This window comes from Zootoca vivipara, chromosome 14 (assembly GCF_963506605.1).
Source record: "Zootoca vivipara chromosome 14, rZooViv1.1, whole genome shotgun sequence".
In the NCBI taxonomy this organism is placed as follows: Eukaryota; Metazoa; Chordata; class Lepidosauria; order Squamata; family Lacertidae; genus Zootoca; species Zootoca vivipara.
Window position 1 is genome coordinate 13,966,627 of NC_083289.1, and position 17,906 is coordinate 13,984,532.

Here is a 17,906-nt window from a genome sequence, read left to right on the forward strand (position 1 = left end):
TCCTCACACAGAGTACAGTTAATTCTGAAATTCACTTCCACAAGAAGTAGCAACTGTCACCAACTTGGATGGCTTTAAGAGAGGATTAGACAACTTCATGAAGAACAGGTCAGCTACTAGCCACAATAGCTCTATAGCTGGTGAACTTATTTACATCAGCCAGCAGCCATCTTGTCTTAAAATCATCTGCTTGACCTTTTAAGAAGGTGTGAAAGGGAAGAACATATTACTGAAATAATATTGTTAATTATATAATGAACTGTACATGATATACTGCTGGACCAGATGGGCCATTGGCCTGGTACATCAGGCTCTTAATATGTTCTAAATCATTTCCAATGTGGTCCTTAGTGCTGAACAAGTCATCTACCCCAGCGTAAGAAATAAGGAAATTGGGGGTGGGGAGAGAATAAGAAACATGAAGTTTTGGCAAGTCTTAATTTTTACCTCTTGCTCCCTAGCATAGTCCTCCTGGTCATATTCTTCATCTTCATGTTGTACTTGCAAAGCTGCGCTGTCAAAGTCAAGTGACATGTTTGCAATAATGTTTCTTGTTTCACCTGTGGTGGGAAAAACACAAATCACACAATTGCAATTAATAATAAGCTTTAGTGAAAGAGGAAGAGAGCCCTCACACATACAGACACCGTTCTTAAACTGACGTTCTCATAGCCAGAATTTGTTAGCTCCTTGTTACTTAAAAATTCTTTGATACTGAGCCCTTGGTTTGCAGTTAGCTTTCAAAAGGCACATAATAGGAGTTAACAATGTTTGGTTGTCTGCTCATAAGCAGTCATTTGGCCTATGTTACACCTATTTCTAAAGACTGACCCCCTCCATCCTACCCCACCCCAAATTTTTCATATAACATTCCCTACTTGCCGTTCAAGTGCCAATTTTGTTCAGTTACATTACTATGTTTGGAAGGTTTGGTATTCTGAAGTAGAATATGGTTGTGGTGATTTATCACCAGATACAAATAGCAACTCTCTATATAACCTTGAAAACAGACCATTTTAGTGTCAAATAAACACCTCACTAAACCTTCCAATCACCTCTAAATTTATTCTCTGCATATTATTCTTTAAAAATTAATCTCAAGATTTGCTAACAAAATTATTATTTTGCCCCATCTGTTATGCTTTTGATGAGTTCTGTGAAACTCAATTGGTACTTGAGAGATTGAGAAATGCCTTGATGTTTGATTGCTGCATTTTTATAGATCCAACCCAAACTCCTGCACTCTTCAGTCTAAAAAGCTAGCATCCAATCTGTAAATATAAAAAGCTATTTTATTTTATAGTTGCTTTGCATAGCAATGTTTGCAGAACAATGTGTAAATTGATGGCTTGCAGAGTTTACCTGCTACACTAGCCGGGGACGGGACCAGGAGAAGTTAGCCAACCTTTTTGGTTCTGACCCACCACACTGAAATAAAATTCCTTTCCCTGAAGACCCTGAGAGAGGCTAGAATTCATGAACCTAAATTGAAAGAATGGCCAGCCCTACTCAGCCTAAGTTCAGAAAGATTAGCTTGGGAAAGCTATTATGTGTTGAGTGACTGAAACCTTGCTGAATGAATAAGGTAGTGGGAAATATTTTGTGACGCTCCCACTATTCCTTCAAATTATAACGTAAGAACAACTCTTCTGGATAAGGCCATAGGTCCATTATATTCCAGCATCCTGTGAGTGGCCAGCCAGATGCCCAGGGAAAGCCAGCGAGGACTCAAAAGCTTAACAGCACCCTTCCCACTTGTGATTCCCAGCGGCTGGTATTCAGAGGCATACCATCTCCAACAGTAGAGGTAAAAACAGAGCCATCATGGCTAATAGTATCCTCCATGCATTTGTCCAATCCTCTTCCCCATCTCTGGGAAAGCCTTCTCCATTAACTTCAGAATTATATATACAGTACTTCCTTAGCATATGGATCCAAGCTAGCTGGCTTTTGGTTAGCAAGCTTGGCAACTGGGATTTTGTCAAGCATCTTCTGCAAGTCCCTGGTCACCATTTTTGTTTTGCGAGCTGCTTTGAACGATCACAAAAGCAGCCCCTAACATTAACAAGCAATGTATGTGTGAAGTTCTTTTGAAAACGTATCAAGAACTACTTCTAAAGCACTACATAGCACGGCACCTGTAAATGAGTATTGCTCAAAAGTGTGCCTTATTGAGGCAAATTAGAATTCTGCCATTGGAGCATCTCAAGTTACGCTGGGAATCTGCAACCCCACATCCATTTAGGTGCGTCAATTGTAGGGTTGCGACCTGTCTTGTATTTCAGTGCAAAATGCTATGTCCTGTATTTCGGGTCTTCTCTCTGCCAAGTTAGGGATACTCTCCAAATGCCTGTGTTTGAAAGGGTGTTTGAAAAGTCATGTATTTAAGCTCTGAGTAGCCAAGCACAGACAGATTTAAAAATCCATGTGTGTGCGCGCGTGACATGTTCCAGAGGAGCTATCCTGTTAGGCTGCAACAGATCACAACGGACCGCTTTGAAGTCGCTTCAGCACCAGATGAGAAAATAAGAATCGCCCCCCAAACCGCCCTGCTGCCCCGCATTTTGCCACAACAAAGGTGGCAACCCTAGTCAAGGGGGCTTAGTCAAGGTAAGCGACTACGCCAAGCTCACTCGGTCGCATTTCAGCACAAGAGCGTCCCTCTTTACCACACCGAAGGACACAGCTGCCTATTTAAAACATTTTGTTTCTTAAAAAAAAACTTCGTCAGAAAACGGGGTGCGAGTTGCGAGTTGCGAGGGAAGCAGAGCAAGCGAATTCGACGTCCAGGCCCGAACCGCCCTGTTTCCATGGCGACGCCCAACCACCACCACCCCTCCCTGGGAGCCCCCGCCGCAGCCGAGGAGCCCGCCGCGCTGAACGGAGAGGCCGCCCCCGCCCCGGGTTCCTATACGAGCGAGCAGTGACCCCCCTCCTCCCTCTTTCTCCCCCCAACAAGCAGCCGAGACGCCTCACCTGTTCCCCCGTCCCCACGCCGCTAAAAGCCACCCCGTCTCTCTTCCGCGTGACGACCGAACCTGCCCGCCGTTCTTCGGATGATTGAAAGAAAGGCAGACCAATAGGCAAGGAGACAGCCTTCACAGGCGGGGGCGGCGGTTTGAGAGAAGCCGGTAGGTAGGCGGTGGGCGAAGAGGCGGGTTGTTGTTTTTTTCTCCTTTCCCTTCCTTTCTGCTCCAAGCTCGGTTGCGCCGCGAAGCCTTTCCTTGTTTGAAAGCTGGCGCGGCTAGCGGCGGGAAAAGGATCTGCTCGGCGGTTGGATGGAGGTCTCAGCCAATCGAGAGGAGCGCAAAGGACCAGACAGTTTGAGAGCCGGCTGCGGCTGCGCTCTAAGCAGATTGCCGACTGCCTGTTGGAAGGGGATCTGAGTGTGTGTTTTTGGCAAATGGGAGGATTTCGGCTGTCTTCCAAATACAGTAGGAATTATTTCTAGGCTGGGGCATCCTCTGTTCTACCTTCAGGACCCATTCACCTGCTCATCTTACACAGGGACGGAACAGAAGGAGCCCAGCAATCATAATCATAACAACAATTGTTGTTGTTATATTTCTATACCACCCTTCAAGGATCACAGAGCAGTTTACACTATAAAAACACAAAAAATATAAAAACACAGTAACAAGCAAAAATACCCCCCCCCCCATTTTAAAAGGCCCCAGATGGTTTGATTACCCAAAGGCCAAGATATGCAATGAAGGTGCCAGGTGATCCTCCCTGGGAAGAGCATGCCACAAACAGGGAGCCACCACCGTGGGCGGGGGCAGAATCAATTGGGGGGGGGAGAACTGAGCTACCTGTGATGTGATTAGTCAGTTAATTATTTTTATTTATTTGACACAGAAAGGGCCCATACTTGCGTTGCTGCTCTCTGGTCCTCTTGTGGACTAGGCACACAGATGGTTTCAGATTATGATTGCAAGGTCTGAGGCAGTTCATATGGGGAGAATTGGTCCTTGAGGTGTTGTGGTCCTGTTGAGAGCCAGTGTGGTGTAGTGGTTAAGAGCAGTAGACTCGTAATCTGGGGAACAGGGTTTGTGTCTCTGCTCCTCCACATGCAGCTGCTGGGTGGCCTTGGGCTAGTCACACTTCTCTGAAGTCTCAGCCTCACTCACCTCACAGGGTGTTTGTTGTGGGGGAGGAAGGGAAAGGAGAATGTTAGCCGCTTTGAGACTCCTTAGGGTAGTGATAAAGCGGGATATCAAATCCAAACTCTCCTCCTTCTAAAATAGGACCCTGGGGACCCTGCATTGAAGGCTCCTTCACATCCCCAAGCATCATAGGGTGCCAGAAAGGTGACACCTGTCTAATATTTAATGGGAGAACATTCCTGAAATATACTTGGAGTTGAGTGTTGATTTCATGCTGTTTATTTCAGGTCATGGTAAACAGCGAGTGCGTGCTTTCCCCAAAAAACTCTGGCAATATATACATTATTTACACAAAGGGTCTACACTTGATCTTAGCCAAAAGGCCGAGAAGCGATAGATGGATTTCTCTCATCAAAGTTGTACACAATTATCAATTGTATTGTTTAATATTTCTTTTAATACTGTGATGATTTTAGTTTATAAATTTTATTATTTAATGTTTCAACTGGTATATTAAAGTGTTTCCATAGCTTTGTGCTGATTAGATCATGTTTTGATAATGTAAATGTTACCAACTTTGTATATATTTTACTGAATGACATTGTGTACATTGCAGCAGCCTTTGGCTATAAGCAATAAACTTGATACCATACCACAAAGGGTCACGTGTGATTGCCTGATTCAACTCCCCTCCTGGAGCCTGATTGGACTGTTCCTGAAGGCCAATCAGGCTGCTGATTCACTTCCTCCTGGAGCCTGATTGGGCTGCTCCTGCAGACCAATCAGGTTGCTGCCGTCTAGGATCCTACCTGCCTATTGTTCTAGGATCCAAGCTCAGTTCATAACAATTTCAGAGTGTTGTTGCCATAACACAAGAGGCCTGATTCCTAAATTGTGCAGAACAGACCTCCTGATAAAATTCAGGAGCCCTTACTTTCAGAACATAGTGATTGGCTGGGTATGTAAGGGGTGATATGATCTTTCAGGTATCTTGGTCCCAAGCTGTATAAGGCTTTATACACCAAAATTGCCATGAGCTGTGTAATCACCAACAAGTTATCTCATGCTGCAAGCCTTTTGGTAAAATGTTGGGATTCTCAGCTTGGCATTGTGACAAACTGTGTGAACAGTGTGTTGAAAAAAGAACAGAAACAAAACATGTAAAATATATTTGCACAGACAAAGTTTATTTTTAAATGTCATAATTTTAAAAGCTAACCTTAATTAAGACTTTCATATATCCATTGTTGGGCATCCTAGTAGAGAATCACCATCTATTGCTCTGCCAACTTGTTCAGCTCTTGCAAATATGATTTTGGTGGCCTTGTGCCAATATATAAAAAGGAATGTACCCTGAGAAAACTATCTATTCCATGTGCAGTGTGGTCTTGAGTATGTGCACTTGGAAGTAAGCTCCAGTGACCAGGTTCATAACAATCAAATCCTGGCTTAATAAACCAGCATATATATGAATGCCAGGGACCTGCATGCAATGGCTTATCAAGTCAGGATTAGAATACTGTATCTGAGTGTAGCCACTGAGCTCAGTAAATATGACTCCCTAGATGTGTGTGCTTAAGAGTGTGGTCTTCTTTTTCAAAACTCCGAACACACTACTTAGTCTCCCTGTTATTAAGTACAGAATTGCTCCAGTATATACTAATTTACATAATATTTCAGATTGACAACAGGTACAGAGACAATGCAGGGTGAATATTTATTTCTAAGAAACTTAGTTTCTTAACTTTTAGGAACAAAAAAAATCTGAGCAGAGGGAAGGAGAAATACAGAGCATGCAAAAATTTAAAAAGAGGAAAGGGAAGTTGCCTGTTTAAAAAGGTCCCCCTGCAAAATAACGTATAATCTGTTTCCTTTAGCTTCTCTATATTGTAAACTTACAATGGAATTTGAGAGTGAAAGTTATTACTGATACTTGTTGGCATTATTAGTAAAGTCATATCTGATACTCTCGAAAATATTAGCATCTAACTAGGCTTACCATCCATTAAGTCTATCTCCTCTTTTTTTAAACAGCAGCTTGACATGCAAATGAAGCTTCAGCTATCGCATAACATGTCGTGCTGCTGGTAAAGGCATAGAAGGGCTTTTTGGAAAGTAAGCAAACCTAAGTTTAACCCAGTATCAGCTTCCGTTTAAAAATTATGCTTAATTTACATACTTAGATTTAGCAAATGTTGCACAAACATTAAAAAGGTTTAGGGGTATTATTATTATTTATTACTACTAAGGAATGAATCTGATACCTTTCTTAAGCTGTGGTCTTTCTCCAAACTGAAACTGAAACTGAATTTTGGAGTAGCCCCCAAAGAAAGATCAGTATCATAATGAAAGTTGTTGTTATTTTATCGTTCTATTCAAATTGACCTGTGGCTTCTTTTAGCTCTCTTTTTTTGGCAATCATATCTTGTATACCTAGACAAATTAATCAACTAAATTTTTTAAAATCCAGTATAAATATTATTTATTTCCCCACACTTCCTTGGTTAAAAGGCACATATTTCTATCATTCCAGCCAGTTTCTTCAAGTCAGTTTTGCTTTTGCTTGTGATTGTTTGCTTGTGCTTTTATATTTCATACTGATTCTAAAAATCATTAGAAAGTGATTCTGGTGCTTGGTTCTTCTCTCTCTCTTGCTCTCCAGGGTTTTATTTCTGTAAGGTAAAACTGCTATAGCTGTCCAGATGGGACTGTATAGATGTAAAGTAGATAAACAAACTGGCAAGTAGATAACACACACGCACGAAGTCTTTTGTAACAGCATCTAGAGGCATCATCTATTCTTTGCAGAGCTGGATTCCTAGGATCCATGTTCCACTTGGATGAAACATAGTCACTTTAAGTTTTGTTAGGAAAAAGAAAGGAGGAATTGTCTAGAGGATGGCGTAAGCCAACTTAATTATTTGTTCTATTGTGGGTGTCCAGTCCCTTTCTTCAGAGGCTGCTTCAGATTTAATTCACTTCCAGAAGAGATTATTGGCAATTTATTTTCCATGTGGTAACGAATAAGATGATCCACACTGTCAAACACATGATCTTTGGTTCTAACCTAGAAAAGACAGCAAAAAATTAAAGGCAAACATTAGTTTTCAATTGTGTGTCAGTAAGGTGGCTCTGCATCTCGGACCACCATATTGCACCTGCCTTCTCCCCAGCTTTTCTTCCAATTGCAAAATATTAAAAGCCAGAGTCATGATTGCTGTATGCTACATCCCAGTAGCAGCTGGTGTGTGTCTTGTGGTGCTGGAGCAGCTTTGTTCACCCGGCTTCTCAACACAGTGGTCGCTGCTGGGGACTGAGCGGGCAAAGGGCTAGGTGGCAGGGAGGTTGGTGCAGTGTGGGTGCAGAAGCAGAGCCAATCAGATGCTCGTGCTATTGCTATTCCATTGAACCACCCTCCCTGCCACCTTGCCCCTCCCCTCTCAGTTACTGGCAGCAACCTCTGCACTGGGAAGCTAGGTGAGCAATGCCACCCAACCTTGTTCCATCCCGCTGTCTGCTTCCCAACCTTGCTTCCATCCCGCTGTCAGCAGACTTTTTCAGCAGGGGGCCGGTCCACTGTCCCTCAGACCTTGTGGGGGGTCGAAACTATATATTGGGGGGGGAATGAATGAATTCCTATGCCCCACAAATAACCCAGAGATGCATTTTAAATAAAAGCACACACTCTGCTCATGTAAAAACACCACGCAGGCCCCACAAATGACCCAGAGATGCATTTGAAATAAAAGGACACATTCTACTCATGTAAAAACACAGTGATTCCCAGACCGTCCGTGGGCTGGATTTAGAAGGCGATTGGGCCAGATCTGGCCCCTGAGCCTTAGTTTGCCTACCCATGTTTTACTGCATCCTGGATCCAAGGCAGCATGCCTATAAATACCAGTTGCCAGGGAACAATAACCAGACAATGCTGTTTCTGGCACTCTGCACCTGCCCAGTGATCCTCCTAGTGATTATTACTACATCTATTTTCTTAAATGTTCCTACCTTGCCTTCGGGATCCACCAACAACAGATGTTTTGCTTGTCCTCCTTGTAGCCCACTCAAAACATACTGGCCAGGCGACGTTGTACTTTCGCGCACCAAAAAATCCCCATCGTTCACTAAGAGGCTCTCTGCTGCTTTCCTGGTTAACTTTCCATGGTAGCATTTTTCATTCCATAGCTGCTGCTGTATGCCTGCAATGCCTCCAAGACTTGCCAGGTTCTGCTCAACCTCTTCCAATGATTCTGAAATCAAAGCAAAGGAAATGCACAGGTCTGCATTAGACAGTGCTTCAAACTAGCACCGTTGGCATGCAATAAACCACCAGTAAAGAGGCATGATCTGAATCATGAGAACATAAGAAAAGTCCTGCTGCAGAATTCTGTTCTCACAGAGGCTAGCCAGATGCCTATGGGAAGCCTGAAAGCAGGACCTGAGTGCGAGAGCCCTCTCCCCACTTGCGATTCCCAGCAACTGACATTCAGAGGCCTACTGCCTCCAACAGCGCTTCCAAAGCCTACAAGAATGAATTGACTTCAGTTTCACTTAGATTTTTTGAACAAGGATTCCCATCATTGAGTGATGTCTTTACAAAGCAAACTTAAGCTCCCTTAGCTTTTAAGGCACAACAAACTTGGGTAAAATGTCCACAAGCATGTATGCACTCTTGCTTAAAAATATGGGTTACTAGATCAAGCTAAGATACACCTGGTCTAGGCTGCATGAAGAATGCCATCAATCAGCAGGTGACAGTAATCCATCAGAAATTCACCAGTGATCCACAGCCTACATTCTTCTGCCCATCCCTGCTGTAAAACTCAATGGAAACCAACAAAAAAGCACAAGTTTTATTATTGACTGTTGTGAAAATCTGTCTATTGACTAACTGGGAAAAGGCCACTGGACTGCACTGTTCACTGGGGAATAGTTTCAACAATGAGAAATGGATCTTTAAATTGTAGGGCAGTGTAGCGACTTGCACAATTGATATTATTTAAACAGTTAACTAGTAAACATAAGGAGTGTGAACAGGAGACTGACTGGCCACAGTAAATGGAGGGCACCTTTTTCACTGTTCCCTGCTTGTACTGGGGAGAAACAAACCATTATTCCTGACATGCAAACCATAGTGGTTTGTTTCACTCCCATCAAACCTCAGTGATAAGATAAGCTTATTCTTAGCTTACTAATAATGGTTTGCTTGGTGTGAAATAAATCCGTGGCTCAGAACCACAATCCGTAATGCGAAACCAGAGGTCGTGCTTTGTTTTCTCCATGTGTTAGCAGGAAGGACCAAAACAGCCTAGGTCAGCACATTCACACTAAAGCATTTAATATAATTTACTGTGTGACATTTGAACTGGGGCACTGTATTTTATGGAGTCTCGATCACAAGCCGGCTTTCTGTCCCTAATGAGATTTAGTTCACAAGTACAAAGAGGCCTCACCGCTGACCGATAAGGAGAATCTTGCTATTGTTCTACACCTATATGATCAGCCACACTCATGGAACATGAGATCTCACCACACAAAAGCAGCTTTGAGTCCCTTTGAAGCATAAGGCAGAACCCACATTGCAGTGGTAGAGCTCGTGTTCGCACGCGGAAGGCCCAAATTCAATCCCTGGCATCTCCATTTTAAAGAATAAACTAGGTGGGGAAACCTCTGCCTGAGATCCTGGAATGTTGCTGCCAGTCAAAATAGACAGCTTTGGACGATATGGTGTTGTGGTTAATGTGTTAAGACTAATGCCTGGGAGACCGGGGTTTAAACTGCACTCAGCCATGAAGCTCACTAGATGACCTCGGACCAGTCAGTCTTACCCTAATTTACCTCACAGGGTTGTTGTGAGGGGGGAAATGGAGAAGGGAAGAACCAGGTACTCAGTTTCACCTTGGAGGAAAGATGGGATATAAATACAGTGGTACCTCGGGTTACAGACGCTTCAGGTTACAGACTCCGCTAACCCAGAAGTAGTACCTCGGGTTAAGAATTTTACCTCAGGATGAGAAAAGAAATCATGCGGTGGCAGCGGGAGGCCCCATTAGCTAAAGTGGTACCTCAGGTTCAAAACAGTTTCAGGTTAAGAACGGACCTCCGGAACGAATTAAGTTCTTAACCCGGGGTACCACTGTAGAATAAATAGTAGATGGACCTGATATGAGGCAGCTTCCTGTTTGTAGAAGGGCAGAAATCCAGAGAAGCAGGGAAGTGGAAGCACCAGCTTACGAAGAGGGTACATGTGCACTGTGTTGAGTAATAATGGTCATCCTGTTACCAATCATTGCGTGGACAGGCGGAGTCCCCCAAACCCCAGGTGACCCTCTGAGCGGAATAATGATGCAAGACAACGTGCTATGGGATTCAAATTGGCCACAACTTTATTAAGATTCAGATGTAGGGAGCCCTTGGCTCAGGCATTGGGCGTTATCCTTCCCAGTCCCCAGCCGGGGTTCTGGGAGGCTTCGGGGTTATCCAGAATGTATGGGGGGTTGGGCTGGCTCTGGAGAACATATGTTCAAGCAGAGAGAGCCTGCCCCCCGTTCGCTGCCGCTGGAAGGGGGAAGCGATGACATTTATTGGTATGGTCAGTGCTTCACCCCAATACCCCGATTTTGTTGCCACAAAGGGGGTGAGGTCTCCGCCTCACACCCCTCCCTCTAGTAAGATTGCCAAAAGAATTCCGCCCAAGGCCTGAAACCGCCAAAGTTGTGACGTATTGCTATGGGAAAGGCAAAACCTGCCAATGCAGGGAAATTCCTTTCCAGCCTTTCAACAGCGGCCTTGACGTAGCAGCGCCTGTGTACCTGTGGGAAAAGGTTAACCTGCAAAAGAAACTTCAATGAGGGTGTGGAGGGTGGGAGAAGCTCTGGAGCCGACTGGTGCTTGCAGGTAAGATTCAAATTCTATTGTGTGAGCTGGAAAGTCCCTCCCCTTACCTGGCCAGTACCCTGGCAACACCTCCCCAGGCAGGATTGGACAATTGGCTTGGGTAGGTGGAGACCCCTGGCATCCTGCCTGGGAAGGCAATGCAAGCCGCGAACTACCAGGGAGTCGCTTTATAGGATCAGGGGGCTCCGCGCGACCACGCAAAGGTCACCCCCCATTTGATGTGTGGAGCAGTCATTGTTTTCATTAATACTAAATTTGGCATTGGTCATCTTGAGTCTCATATCAAGAACAGATGCTTAGCAGTGTTTCAAAAAGCCTGAATGACTTTGCAAGGATTCACATTCATCTTAAAGCCTCATGGCATGTTTTGTAGGAATATGAACGTACTTGAATGGTGAACTGGGCTGCCAAAGGTCTGATCCGCAGTGCGGCTTCTGGTAGTACTAGGTATGGTCTGCAAATTCTGAGTGTTGATATATCGAGGGTCATCAAAAAGATCCATTTTGCTTGCATTTTTCAGCAATGAAGCATCTTTCTTTGCTCCCTGCCCTTGTTCAGTGCAGCCATCTGCAGTTAATTGCAATAGAAAGAGACTTCCTTTATTTCACAATAAACATTACAGTGACGTGTAAAACACTTGACATTTTCCAAATGCGTTCTGCCAAGACATGTTCAAAAAAACTGTGCGTCTACTTATCTAATATTTTCAGCACATAGGAAAAAACCAATTTCTAGCATACCAGGCTATCCTACATAAACACCAATATCAAACTATGATGTTGTGACCTGATTTCTACCGCTATAATCCCATTGGCTCAGAACCACAATAGGGAAGAGAATGTATAATGTCCCAGACTCAGTAGGGATGAGGAAGACATTTGATTCAGTTTACATTTAGAGGTAAAACTAATTTGTACTTTCTGAAATATTCTGCAACTGAAACCCACCCTTCCTTTGAAATTAGCACTTCTCTAATTTTTGAAATGCAATTCACCAGCTAAGCAGTATGTACAAAGATACATATACTGGGGTAAAGTCTGCATATAAATGCATTTATCATCTTATGATCCCAGTGGAACAGAGGCAGATTTAGGGTAGCACAACTGGTTTGGTTGCATGGAGTCTTGGGGGCTCTGCAGGGGGCTCTGCAACTTAGGTAGGTAGAATGGAAGGCGGGGATGCCAAATTTTGGAGTCACATAGGGCACTGCTGAAATTTGAAACCCCAAGGCCCATCACTGAGTGGAATCCTCTAGGTGGCTCACATAGCAATATTAAAATTACAGCATCAGTTACAAAATTTAAAAATTCTGTAACAAGCACAGCACACATCATCATTTAGGGCAGAAGAAGAAGAGTTTGGATTTGATATCCCGCTTTATCACTACCCTAAGGAATCCCAAAGCGGCTAACAATCTCCTTTCCCTTCCTCCCCCACAACAAACACTCTGTGAGGTGAGTGAGGCTGAGAGACTTCAGAGAAGTGTGACTAGCCCAAGTTCATCAGATTACAAGTATCTTAACCACCACACCTCACTGGCTCCGTTACCTTACATACACACACAGATATAAAAAAACCTGATGCTTACATTTTCTAAAGCAAAGCAGGTTCTGGAAGGGGATATAACGATAAGATCATGAATGGGGAAAGGGTTAAGCGTCTCATCCCCATCTCTTCTCCCTCTCCTGTCTAGGAAAATCAGCTGAACTTTTGTTCCCTGAATTTGTGTGAAATGTGTAAGTTATGGCCTTGGTGTTATAAGCATCTCAAATAACAGCAAGGGCAGCATGTTGCCTGACAGCTGCTGGCAGTTACAAGTAGAGCAAGCCAAGGGTGGTGTCAGATATAAAGCGGGCATCTGCTGAAGCCCACGTCCCTGCAGCAGACCTACTACTGCTTTCTCATGTTATTGTTCCTCCTTTGTTCACCTGCTCCGTCTCAGTATGCAAACAAGGGTATGCATACCCTTCTGGGTAGCTGTGAGGACTGAGCCTAGAGAGTGTTTGTGCAAGTGAATGAGCAGCAGTAACAGTGGCCTTGGAAATGGGGGCCCATTGAGGCATATCTATTAATTATTATTATTATTATTATTATTATTATTATTATTATTATTATTTATTATTTATACCCCACTCTGGGCGGCTTCCAACAGAAAAATAAAATAAAATAATAGATCAAACATTAAACCTCTCTAAACAGGGATGCCTTCAGATGTCTTCTAAAAATTTGGTAGCTGTTTTTCTCTTTGACATCTGATGAGAGCGCGTTCCACAGGGCAGGTGCCACTACCAAGAAGGCCCTCTCCCTGGTTCCCTGCAACTTGGCTTCTCGCAACAAGGGAACTACCAGAAGGCCCTTGGTACTGGACCTCAGTGTCCGGGCAGAACGATTGGGGCGGAGACGCTCCTTCAGGTATATCATAATGGAAACTTAAGAATAACTGCATTGTGTCCTTTGAAACATTTGATGCCTACAGACGGCTCTGGGAATGTAATGCAAAGGAGTGTTATGGTTCTCTCTGGACATTTCCCTGTGATGGTGATCGTGCAGAAAAGAGCTCCAGGGAACTTTGAAACAAACACCTAGTTCATGTGCCACATTCTTGACAAGGAGTGTAAATTCTCTTCTGCCTGTACCTGCCTCAGTTTTCCACCCCACTTCACTCAACAGTTAATGAAGAAAGATATACTGTAGCTAAAGTGCCTTCCCCTTCCCCTTTGCCATCCTTGGCTGGAACAACCATTACCACTCATTCATTCAACCTCGGTGGAAGGCTGAAGAATCTCTCTCTTTTTTTCCTGGAAGCACTCTGTTATCCAGGCAGTGTTTCTCTGGCTGCAAAGCACACATTAAAAGCTCATTACTTCCCCCAAAGAATCATGTCTCGTATTTGCTTGCATTATCTGACCTCAGACAAACATGTGAATTGTGGCAATTTCCACCCCTGTTTCTAATGGAATTCTGAAACACCCTTAGCAAAGGGAAAGAAGAGGCAGAGGCAGGCTTGACCACAGGCAGAACGGAGCTTGATTCTACATATTCCATTTCCCCATGAAGAGGGCAGTATGTGACTTAAGTCTTAGGAACCCACAGGTTACTTACCTACTGCCTTGTTCTCCTCTGGGCAGTTTTCATAAATATTTGTGGATTTGGGGCTCCCAGTCTGAAAGAGGCAGGAATTAATCATATAGGGGGTTCATTGCTTTTTTTAAAATGTCCAGTCAAATCAAATCCTATGAAGCTCATTTGGATAAAAAACACACACATATCTGGATCAAATAGCTTTGCCTAACAAATTACATGTCACCTATCCTTGGTGCTGTGCTCACAGCAAAAGTTGGAAAAGGCTCAGTAAAGGGTGTCCAATTTGATCAAGTGTTTGAAACAACTCCCTTATGAGGAAAAGATATAACATTTGGGGCTTTTTAGTTTAGGGGAAAAGGTCAGGGAAGACTCGAGGAAGGTTTGTAAAGTTATGCACGGTGTAGAAAAAAGTCTCATTCAAAGCAGCTGACTGCTGGAAGATCCAAGAAAGATGAAAGAAAGTACTTCTTCAGACAGTGCAACAGTTGGATCTACTACGAAGCTAATGAAGCTTAAGCTTCAGGGCCCCTATCCTAATCCTAGAGAGGCCCCAGAAGCAACTTCAGTCCACATTGCTTAAACACGTTGGGTCTAGGAGACCCAGTTGGAAAGGCAGGACTAAAACTGACTTTTTGTTGTTGTGTATATTTCAACAACCCCAAAGTATGACAGTCAGCAGCACAGATGTTGTAAAGGTGTGGTGATCTGTCATGGAACAACCCCACTAAAGAAGGCAACAGTGGTTATCCAGACCTTGTGGCTGGTTGTGAAGGTGGCCCCATGACAGTTCAAGCTTCAGGAGCCCCAAAATGTAGCTCCACCACTGGCTTCTGGGTTGGCCAAGCAAGGTATAAATATGAAGGGTCTGACATTTCTATCTTTGCTGGCTTGTTCTAGAAGCCCCCCCCCCCCGGGTTGCTGCTTTCTTGGCTTGAGACTCCGGCCCAGACTTCTCCAACCTGGCGCCCTCCAGATGATATGGACTGCGACACCTGCATTTCTCCTTGTCTAGGTTGACTCTTGAGCCTCAGACAGCCTCCCAAGTCCCATCTCTGCCAAAACTATCTATCTGAGCAATGTCTCACAGCTTACCTGTCTTGCTTAGCCCAGGCATCCCCAAACTGCGGCCCTCCAGATGTTTTGGCCTACAACTCCCATGATCTCTAGCTAACAGGACCAGTGGTCAGGGAAGATGGGAATTGTAGACCAAAACATCTGGAGGGCCGCAGTTTGGGGATGCCTGGCTTAGCCCAAATGTCACTCTTGACATAGTCCAGCCTTCCCCAACTTGTTGAACTGCAACTCCCATCAGCCCTGGCCAGCATGGTCAATGGCCAGAGATAATGAGGAGCTATAGGCCAAAACATTTGGGGGACACCAGCTTGGGAAAGTCTGTTCTAGTTATTTCTAGGGAATTAAAGAAATCTCTTCTCATACAGTCGAATTTCAGTGCAAGGCATGTTGCAAGGCCTTTTCAGTGCAAGGCCTTTTCAGTTGTCGTTCCCCATCTGCAGAATACTCTCCCCAGTATGGTCCACCTGGTACCATCATTGACATATTTTCAGCACCAGGGGAATACTTACATTTCCCCCCAGGAATGTGATAGACTGAAATGATGTCATTATTGTTAGTGTGCTGCCAAGCTTCCTTTGGCTGTTTCAGGAGTTGCTTGTTCTGTTTTTATGGTACTGTATTACGCATCTATATGTATGTTTTCAGTGTGTTGTAAGCTGCCTGGAAAACTCTGAGTAACTGGCGATCAAGAAGGCTAAATAATGTTAAATAATAATAATGTCCTATCAATAATAAACACACTTACTGGACAATATTGCTGTTCATAGTGCATAGGGCACTTAGTTCTTTGTTCTGCGGGCGCCTTCAGCCTGGCATCTAATAGTCCACCTGCAGGAGGTTCTTTCCCTGGGATTTCATTATAGTATTCATGATCTTCCTTATCCTGAATATTCCACGTGGATCCACCAAGATTAACCACTTCTCTGTTCAAAATTAATCAACATTACAAAATGCACAACTTTCAAATGTGTCTCAAATGTGAGATACAAGTAGTTTCAAACTACATTAAATTAAATCAACCAGTGAATGCATTGACAATGTATTTATTATATAGATTCTACTCTTCTGCTAATGGAACTCCCAGAATGGCTTCACAACATAATCAAAGGCAAGAAATACATCTAAAACAAAGAAGCCAGGCAGCCATAAAATTAAACACCAAAGAACTCCCCAAAAGGAAACGTTTTTATGTGATGACAGATATATGTCATAGCTTCGTGGGATCTTCATAGGAAAGTTATTCCAAACATCTGAAACCACCACCCAAAAGCCCCTGTTATGCTCACTCACCCAGTGGTCTGAGATGATGGCACAGAGGGTGTGACTCCCCAGGCTTTTCTTAAAGTTCAGTCAGGTCTATACGGCAATTTTAAATTGAGAATGTAGAGCTTCTAAGTGGGCCTTTTCTGTGGTGGAGCTGACATTGTATTGTCTTTCAAAAGGAGTGGGGTAGCTCAGGTCTGGAAGCCAAATATGGCCCACCATGCCTCTCTCTCTAGTCCTCAAAATCCCCACTCTGACCACACCCTTCACTCAACCTGCTTTTCACTAGTGAAAATAGGTTCTTGAATTCTGATAATGCCTCTTTTTGTCCTGATGGAGGGTAGAGAGGTTTGTGTCAATGTCTGTAGCTTACTGTACAAGAATTTTTTTTGCATCCATTGCCCCTCCCACGACTGGCATGTGGCCCTTAGAAGGTTGCCCAGAAGTGAAAGTGGCCCTTAAGATGACAATGGTTCCCCATTCATGTCTTTCAATGTAATGGCAAGATTTTTTAAAATCAAAGTTTTAAACAATCTTTTATAAACTGCTTTGTGAGGTCCTTCTGAAAGTGGCAGATAAATACCATAAATAAATAAATGTAACATTTTGCTGCAGTTGGAACTGTAGCAAAATATTAATGGATTACATCATAGTTGCAGCAAAGAAATCTGAAAAATCTTCCGTTTGGATACTGCCCCCCCCCAAAAAAAACCCTTTGCTGTGTCTTTTCTGTAAAAATGTAACGCAGCTAATCTTGAATCCTGCTTTTTAATTTATAATGAGAACATAATTTTATAAATGGCCGGGAACAGGAAAGAGACAGATTTCAAGTAGTCTGGTTAGGACCATATAATTCAAGAATTTAATTGTATAATTCACCGTGGCTGGAAAAGCAGCCATTGCATTTGCAGAGCAATAGATGGATAACAGTTAACATCTGTTCACCTATAAGTGTGGAGCACTCAGATTATTCATAAGTCATGCCTTATACTGCCAGCCTTTCTCAAGCTGTTGTCCTCCAGATATTTTGGACTACAATTCCCATCAGCCCCAGCCAACATGATGGTAATAGTCCCAAACATGCGAAGGGCACCACTTTGGCAAATGCTGCCTTATACAGAGCCAGACCACTAATCCAACAAACACAGTATTAGCTTCTGTGACTGGCATCAGGTCTGCAGACTGGGGTCTTTCAAAGCAGCACTGCTGGACATCCTATTACCAGGAGTATGTGGGGCTTGAACCTAGAACCTGCACAAACCTAGAACCCGCACACTGAGCATGAACTCTGCCACTAAGCTGTGTGCTCTTCTGCACAATTTACAGTCTATTTGTGATTTTTCCTTGGAGTTTTATTTTCAGTGGGATTTTATTTTAGGTTACCTTTAGGACTGCAACTCAGTTAAAGGAAGCAGTGTGTCCTGGGGCCAGGTAATGAGGACGGCCTTATGTGGCTCCCAGGCCTGAGCGTTCCCAGCCCTG

The 17,906-nt window shown here is 43.7% G+C and overlaps 2 protein-coding genes across 3 annotated transcripts in view; both read right to left on the reverse strand.

Annotated features, from left to right (window-relative positions):
* CEP152 (centrosomal protein 152) overlaps positions 1-3,026 on the reverse strand; it is a 55,816-nt gene extending 52,790 nt beyond the window's left edge. The window contains exons 1-2 of one of the 2 annotated variants that reach the window (XM_035131890.2): positions 2,977-3,026; positions 448-560 (exon numbers count right to left, since the gene is read on the reverse strand). In XM_035131890.2, the coding sequence (XP_034987781.2) occupies positions 448-534 (87 nt within the window). In that variant the 5' untranslated portion in view covers positions 535-560; positions 2,977-3,026. Of the gene's footprint in view, positions 1-447; positions 561-2,976 lie in introns of those variants that run through there. The other variant, XM_035131887.2, reaches the window with a different exon arrangement.
* A 3,113-nt stretch (positions 3,027-6,139) lies between these two features.
* Positions 6,140-17,906, reverse strand: part of SHC4 (SHC adaptor protein 4) — a 54,192-nt gene continuing 42,425 nt past the window's right edge. The window contains exons 8-12 of the mRNA XM_035131330.2: positions 15,907-16,084; positions 14,106-14,166; positions 11,391-11,570; positions 8,115-8,356; positions 6,140-7,173 (exon numbers count right to left, since the gene is read on the reverse strand). Coding sequence (XP_034987221.2) covers positions 7,033-7,173; positions 8,115-8,356; positions 11,391-11,570; positions 14,106-14,166; positions 15,907-16,084 — 802 coding nt within the window. The 3' untranslated portion in view covers positions 6,140-7,032. The remainder of the gene's footprint in view (positions 7,174-8,114; positions 8,357-11,390; positions 11,571-14,105; positions 14,167-15,906; positions 16,085-17,906) is intronic.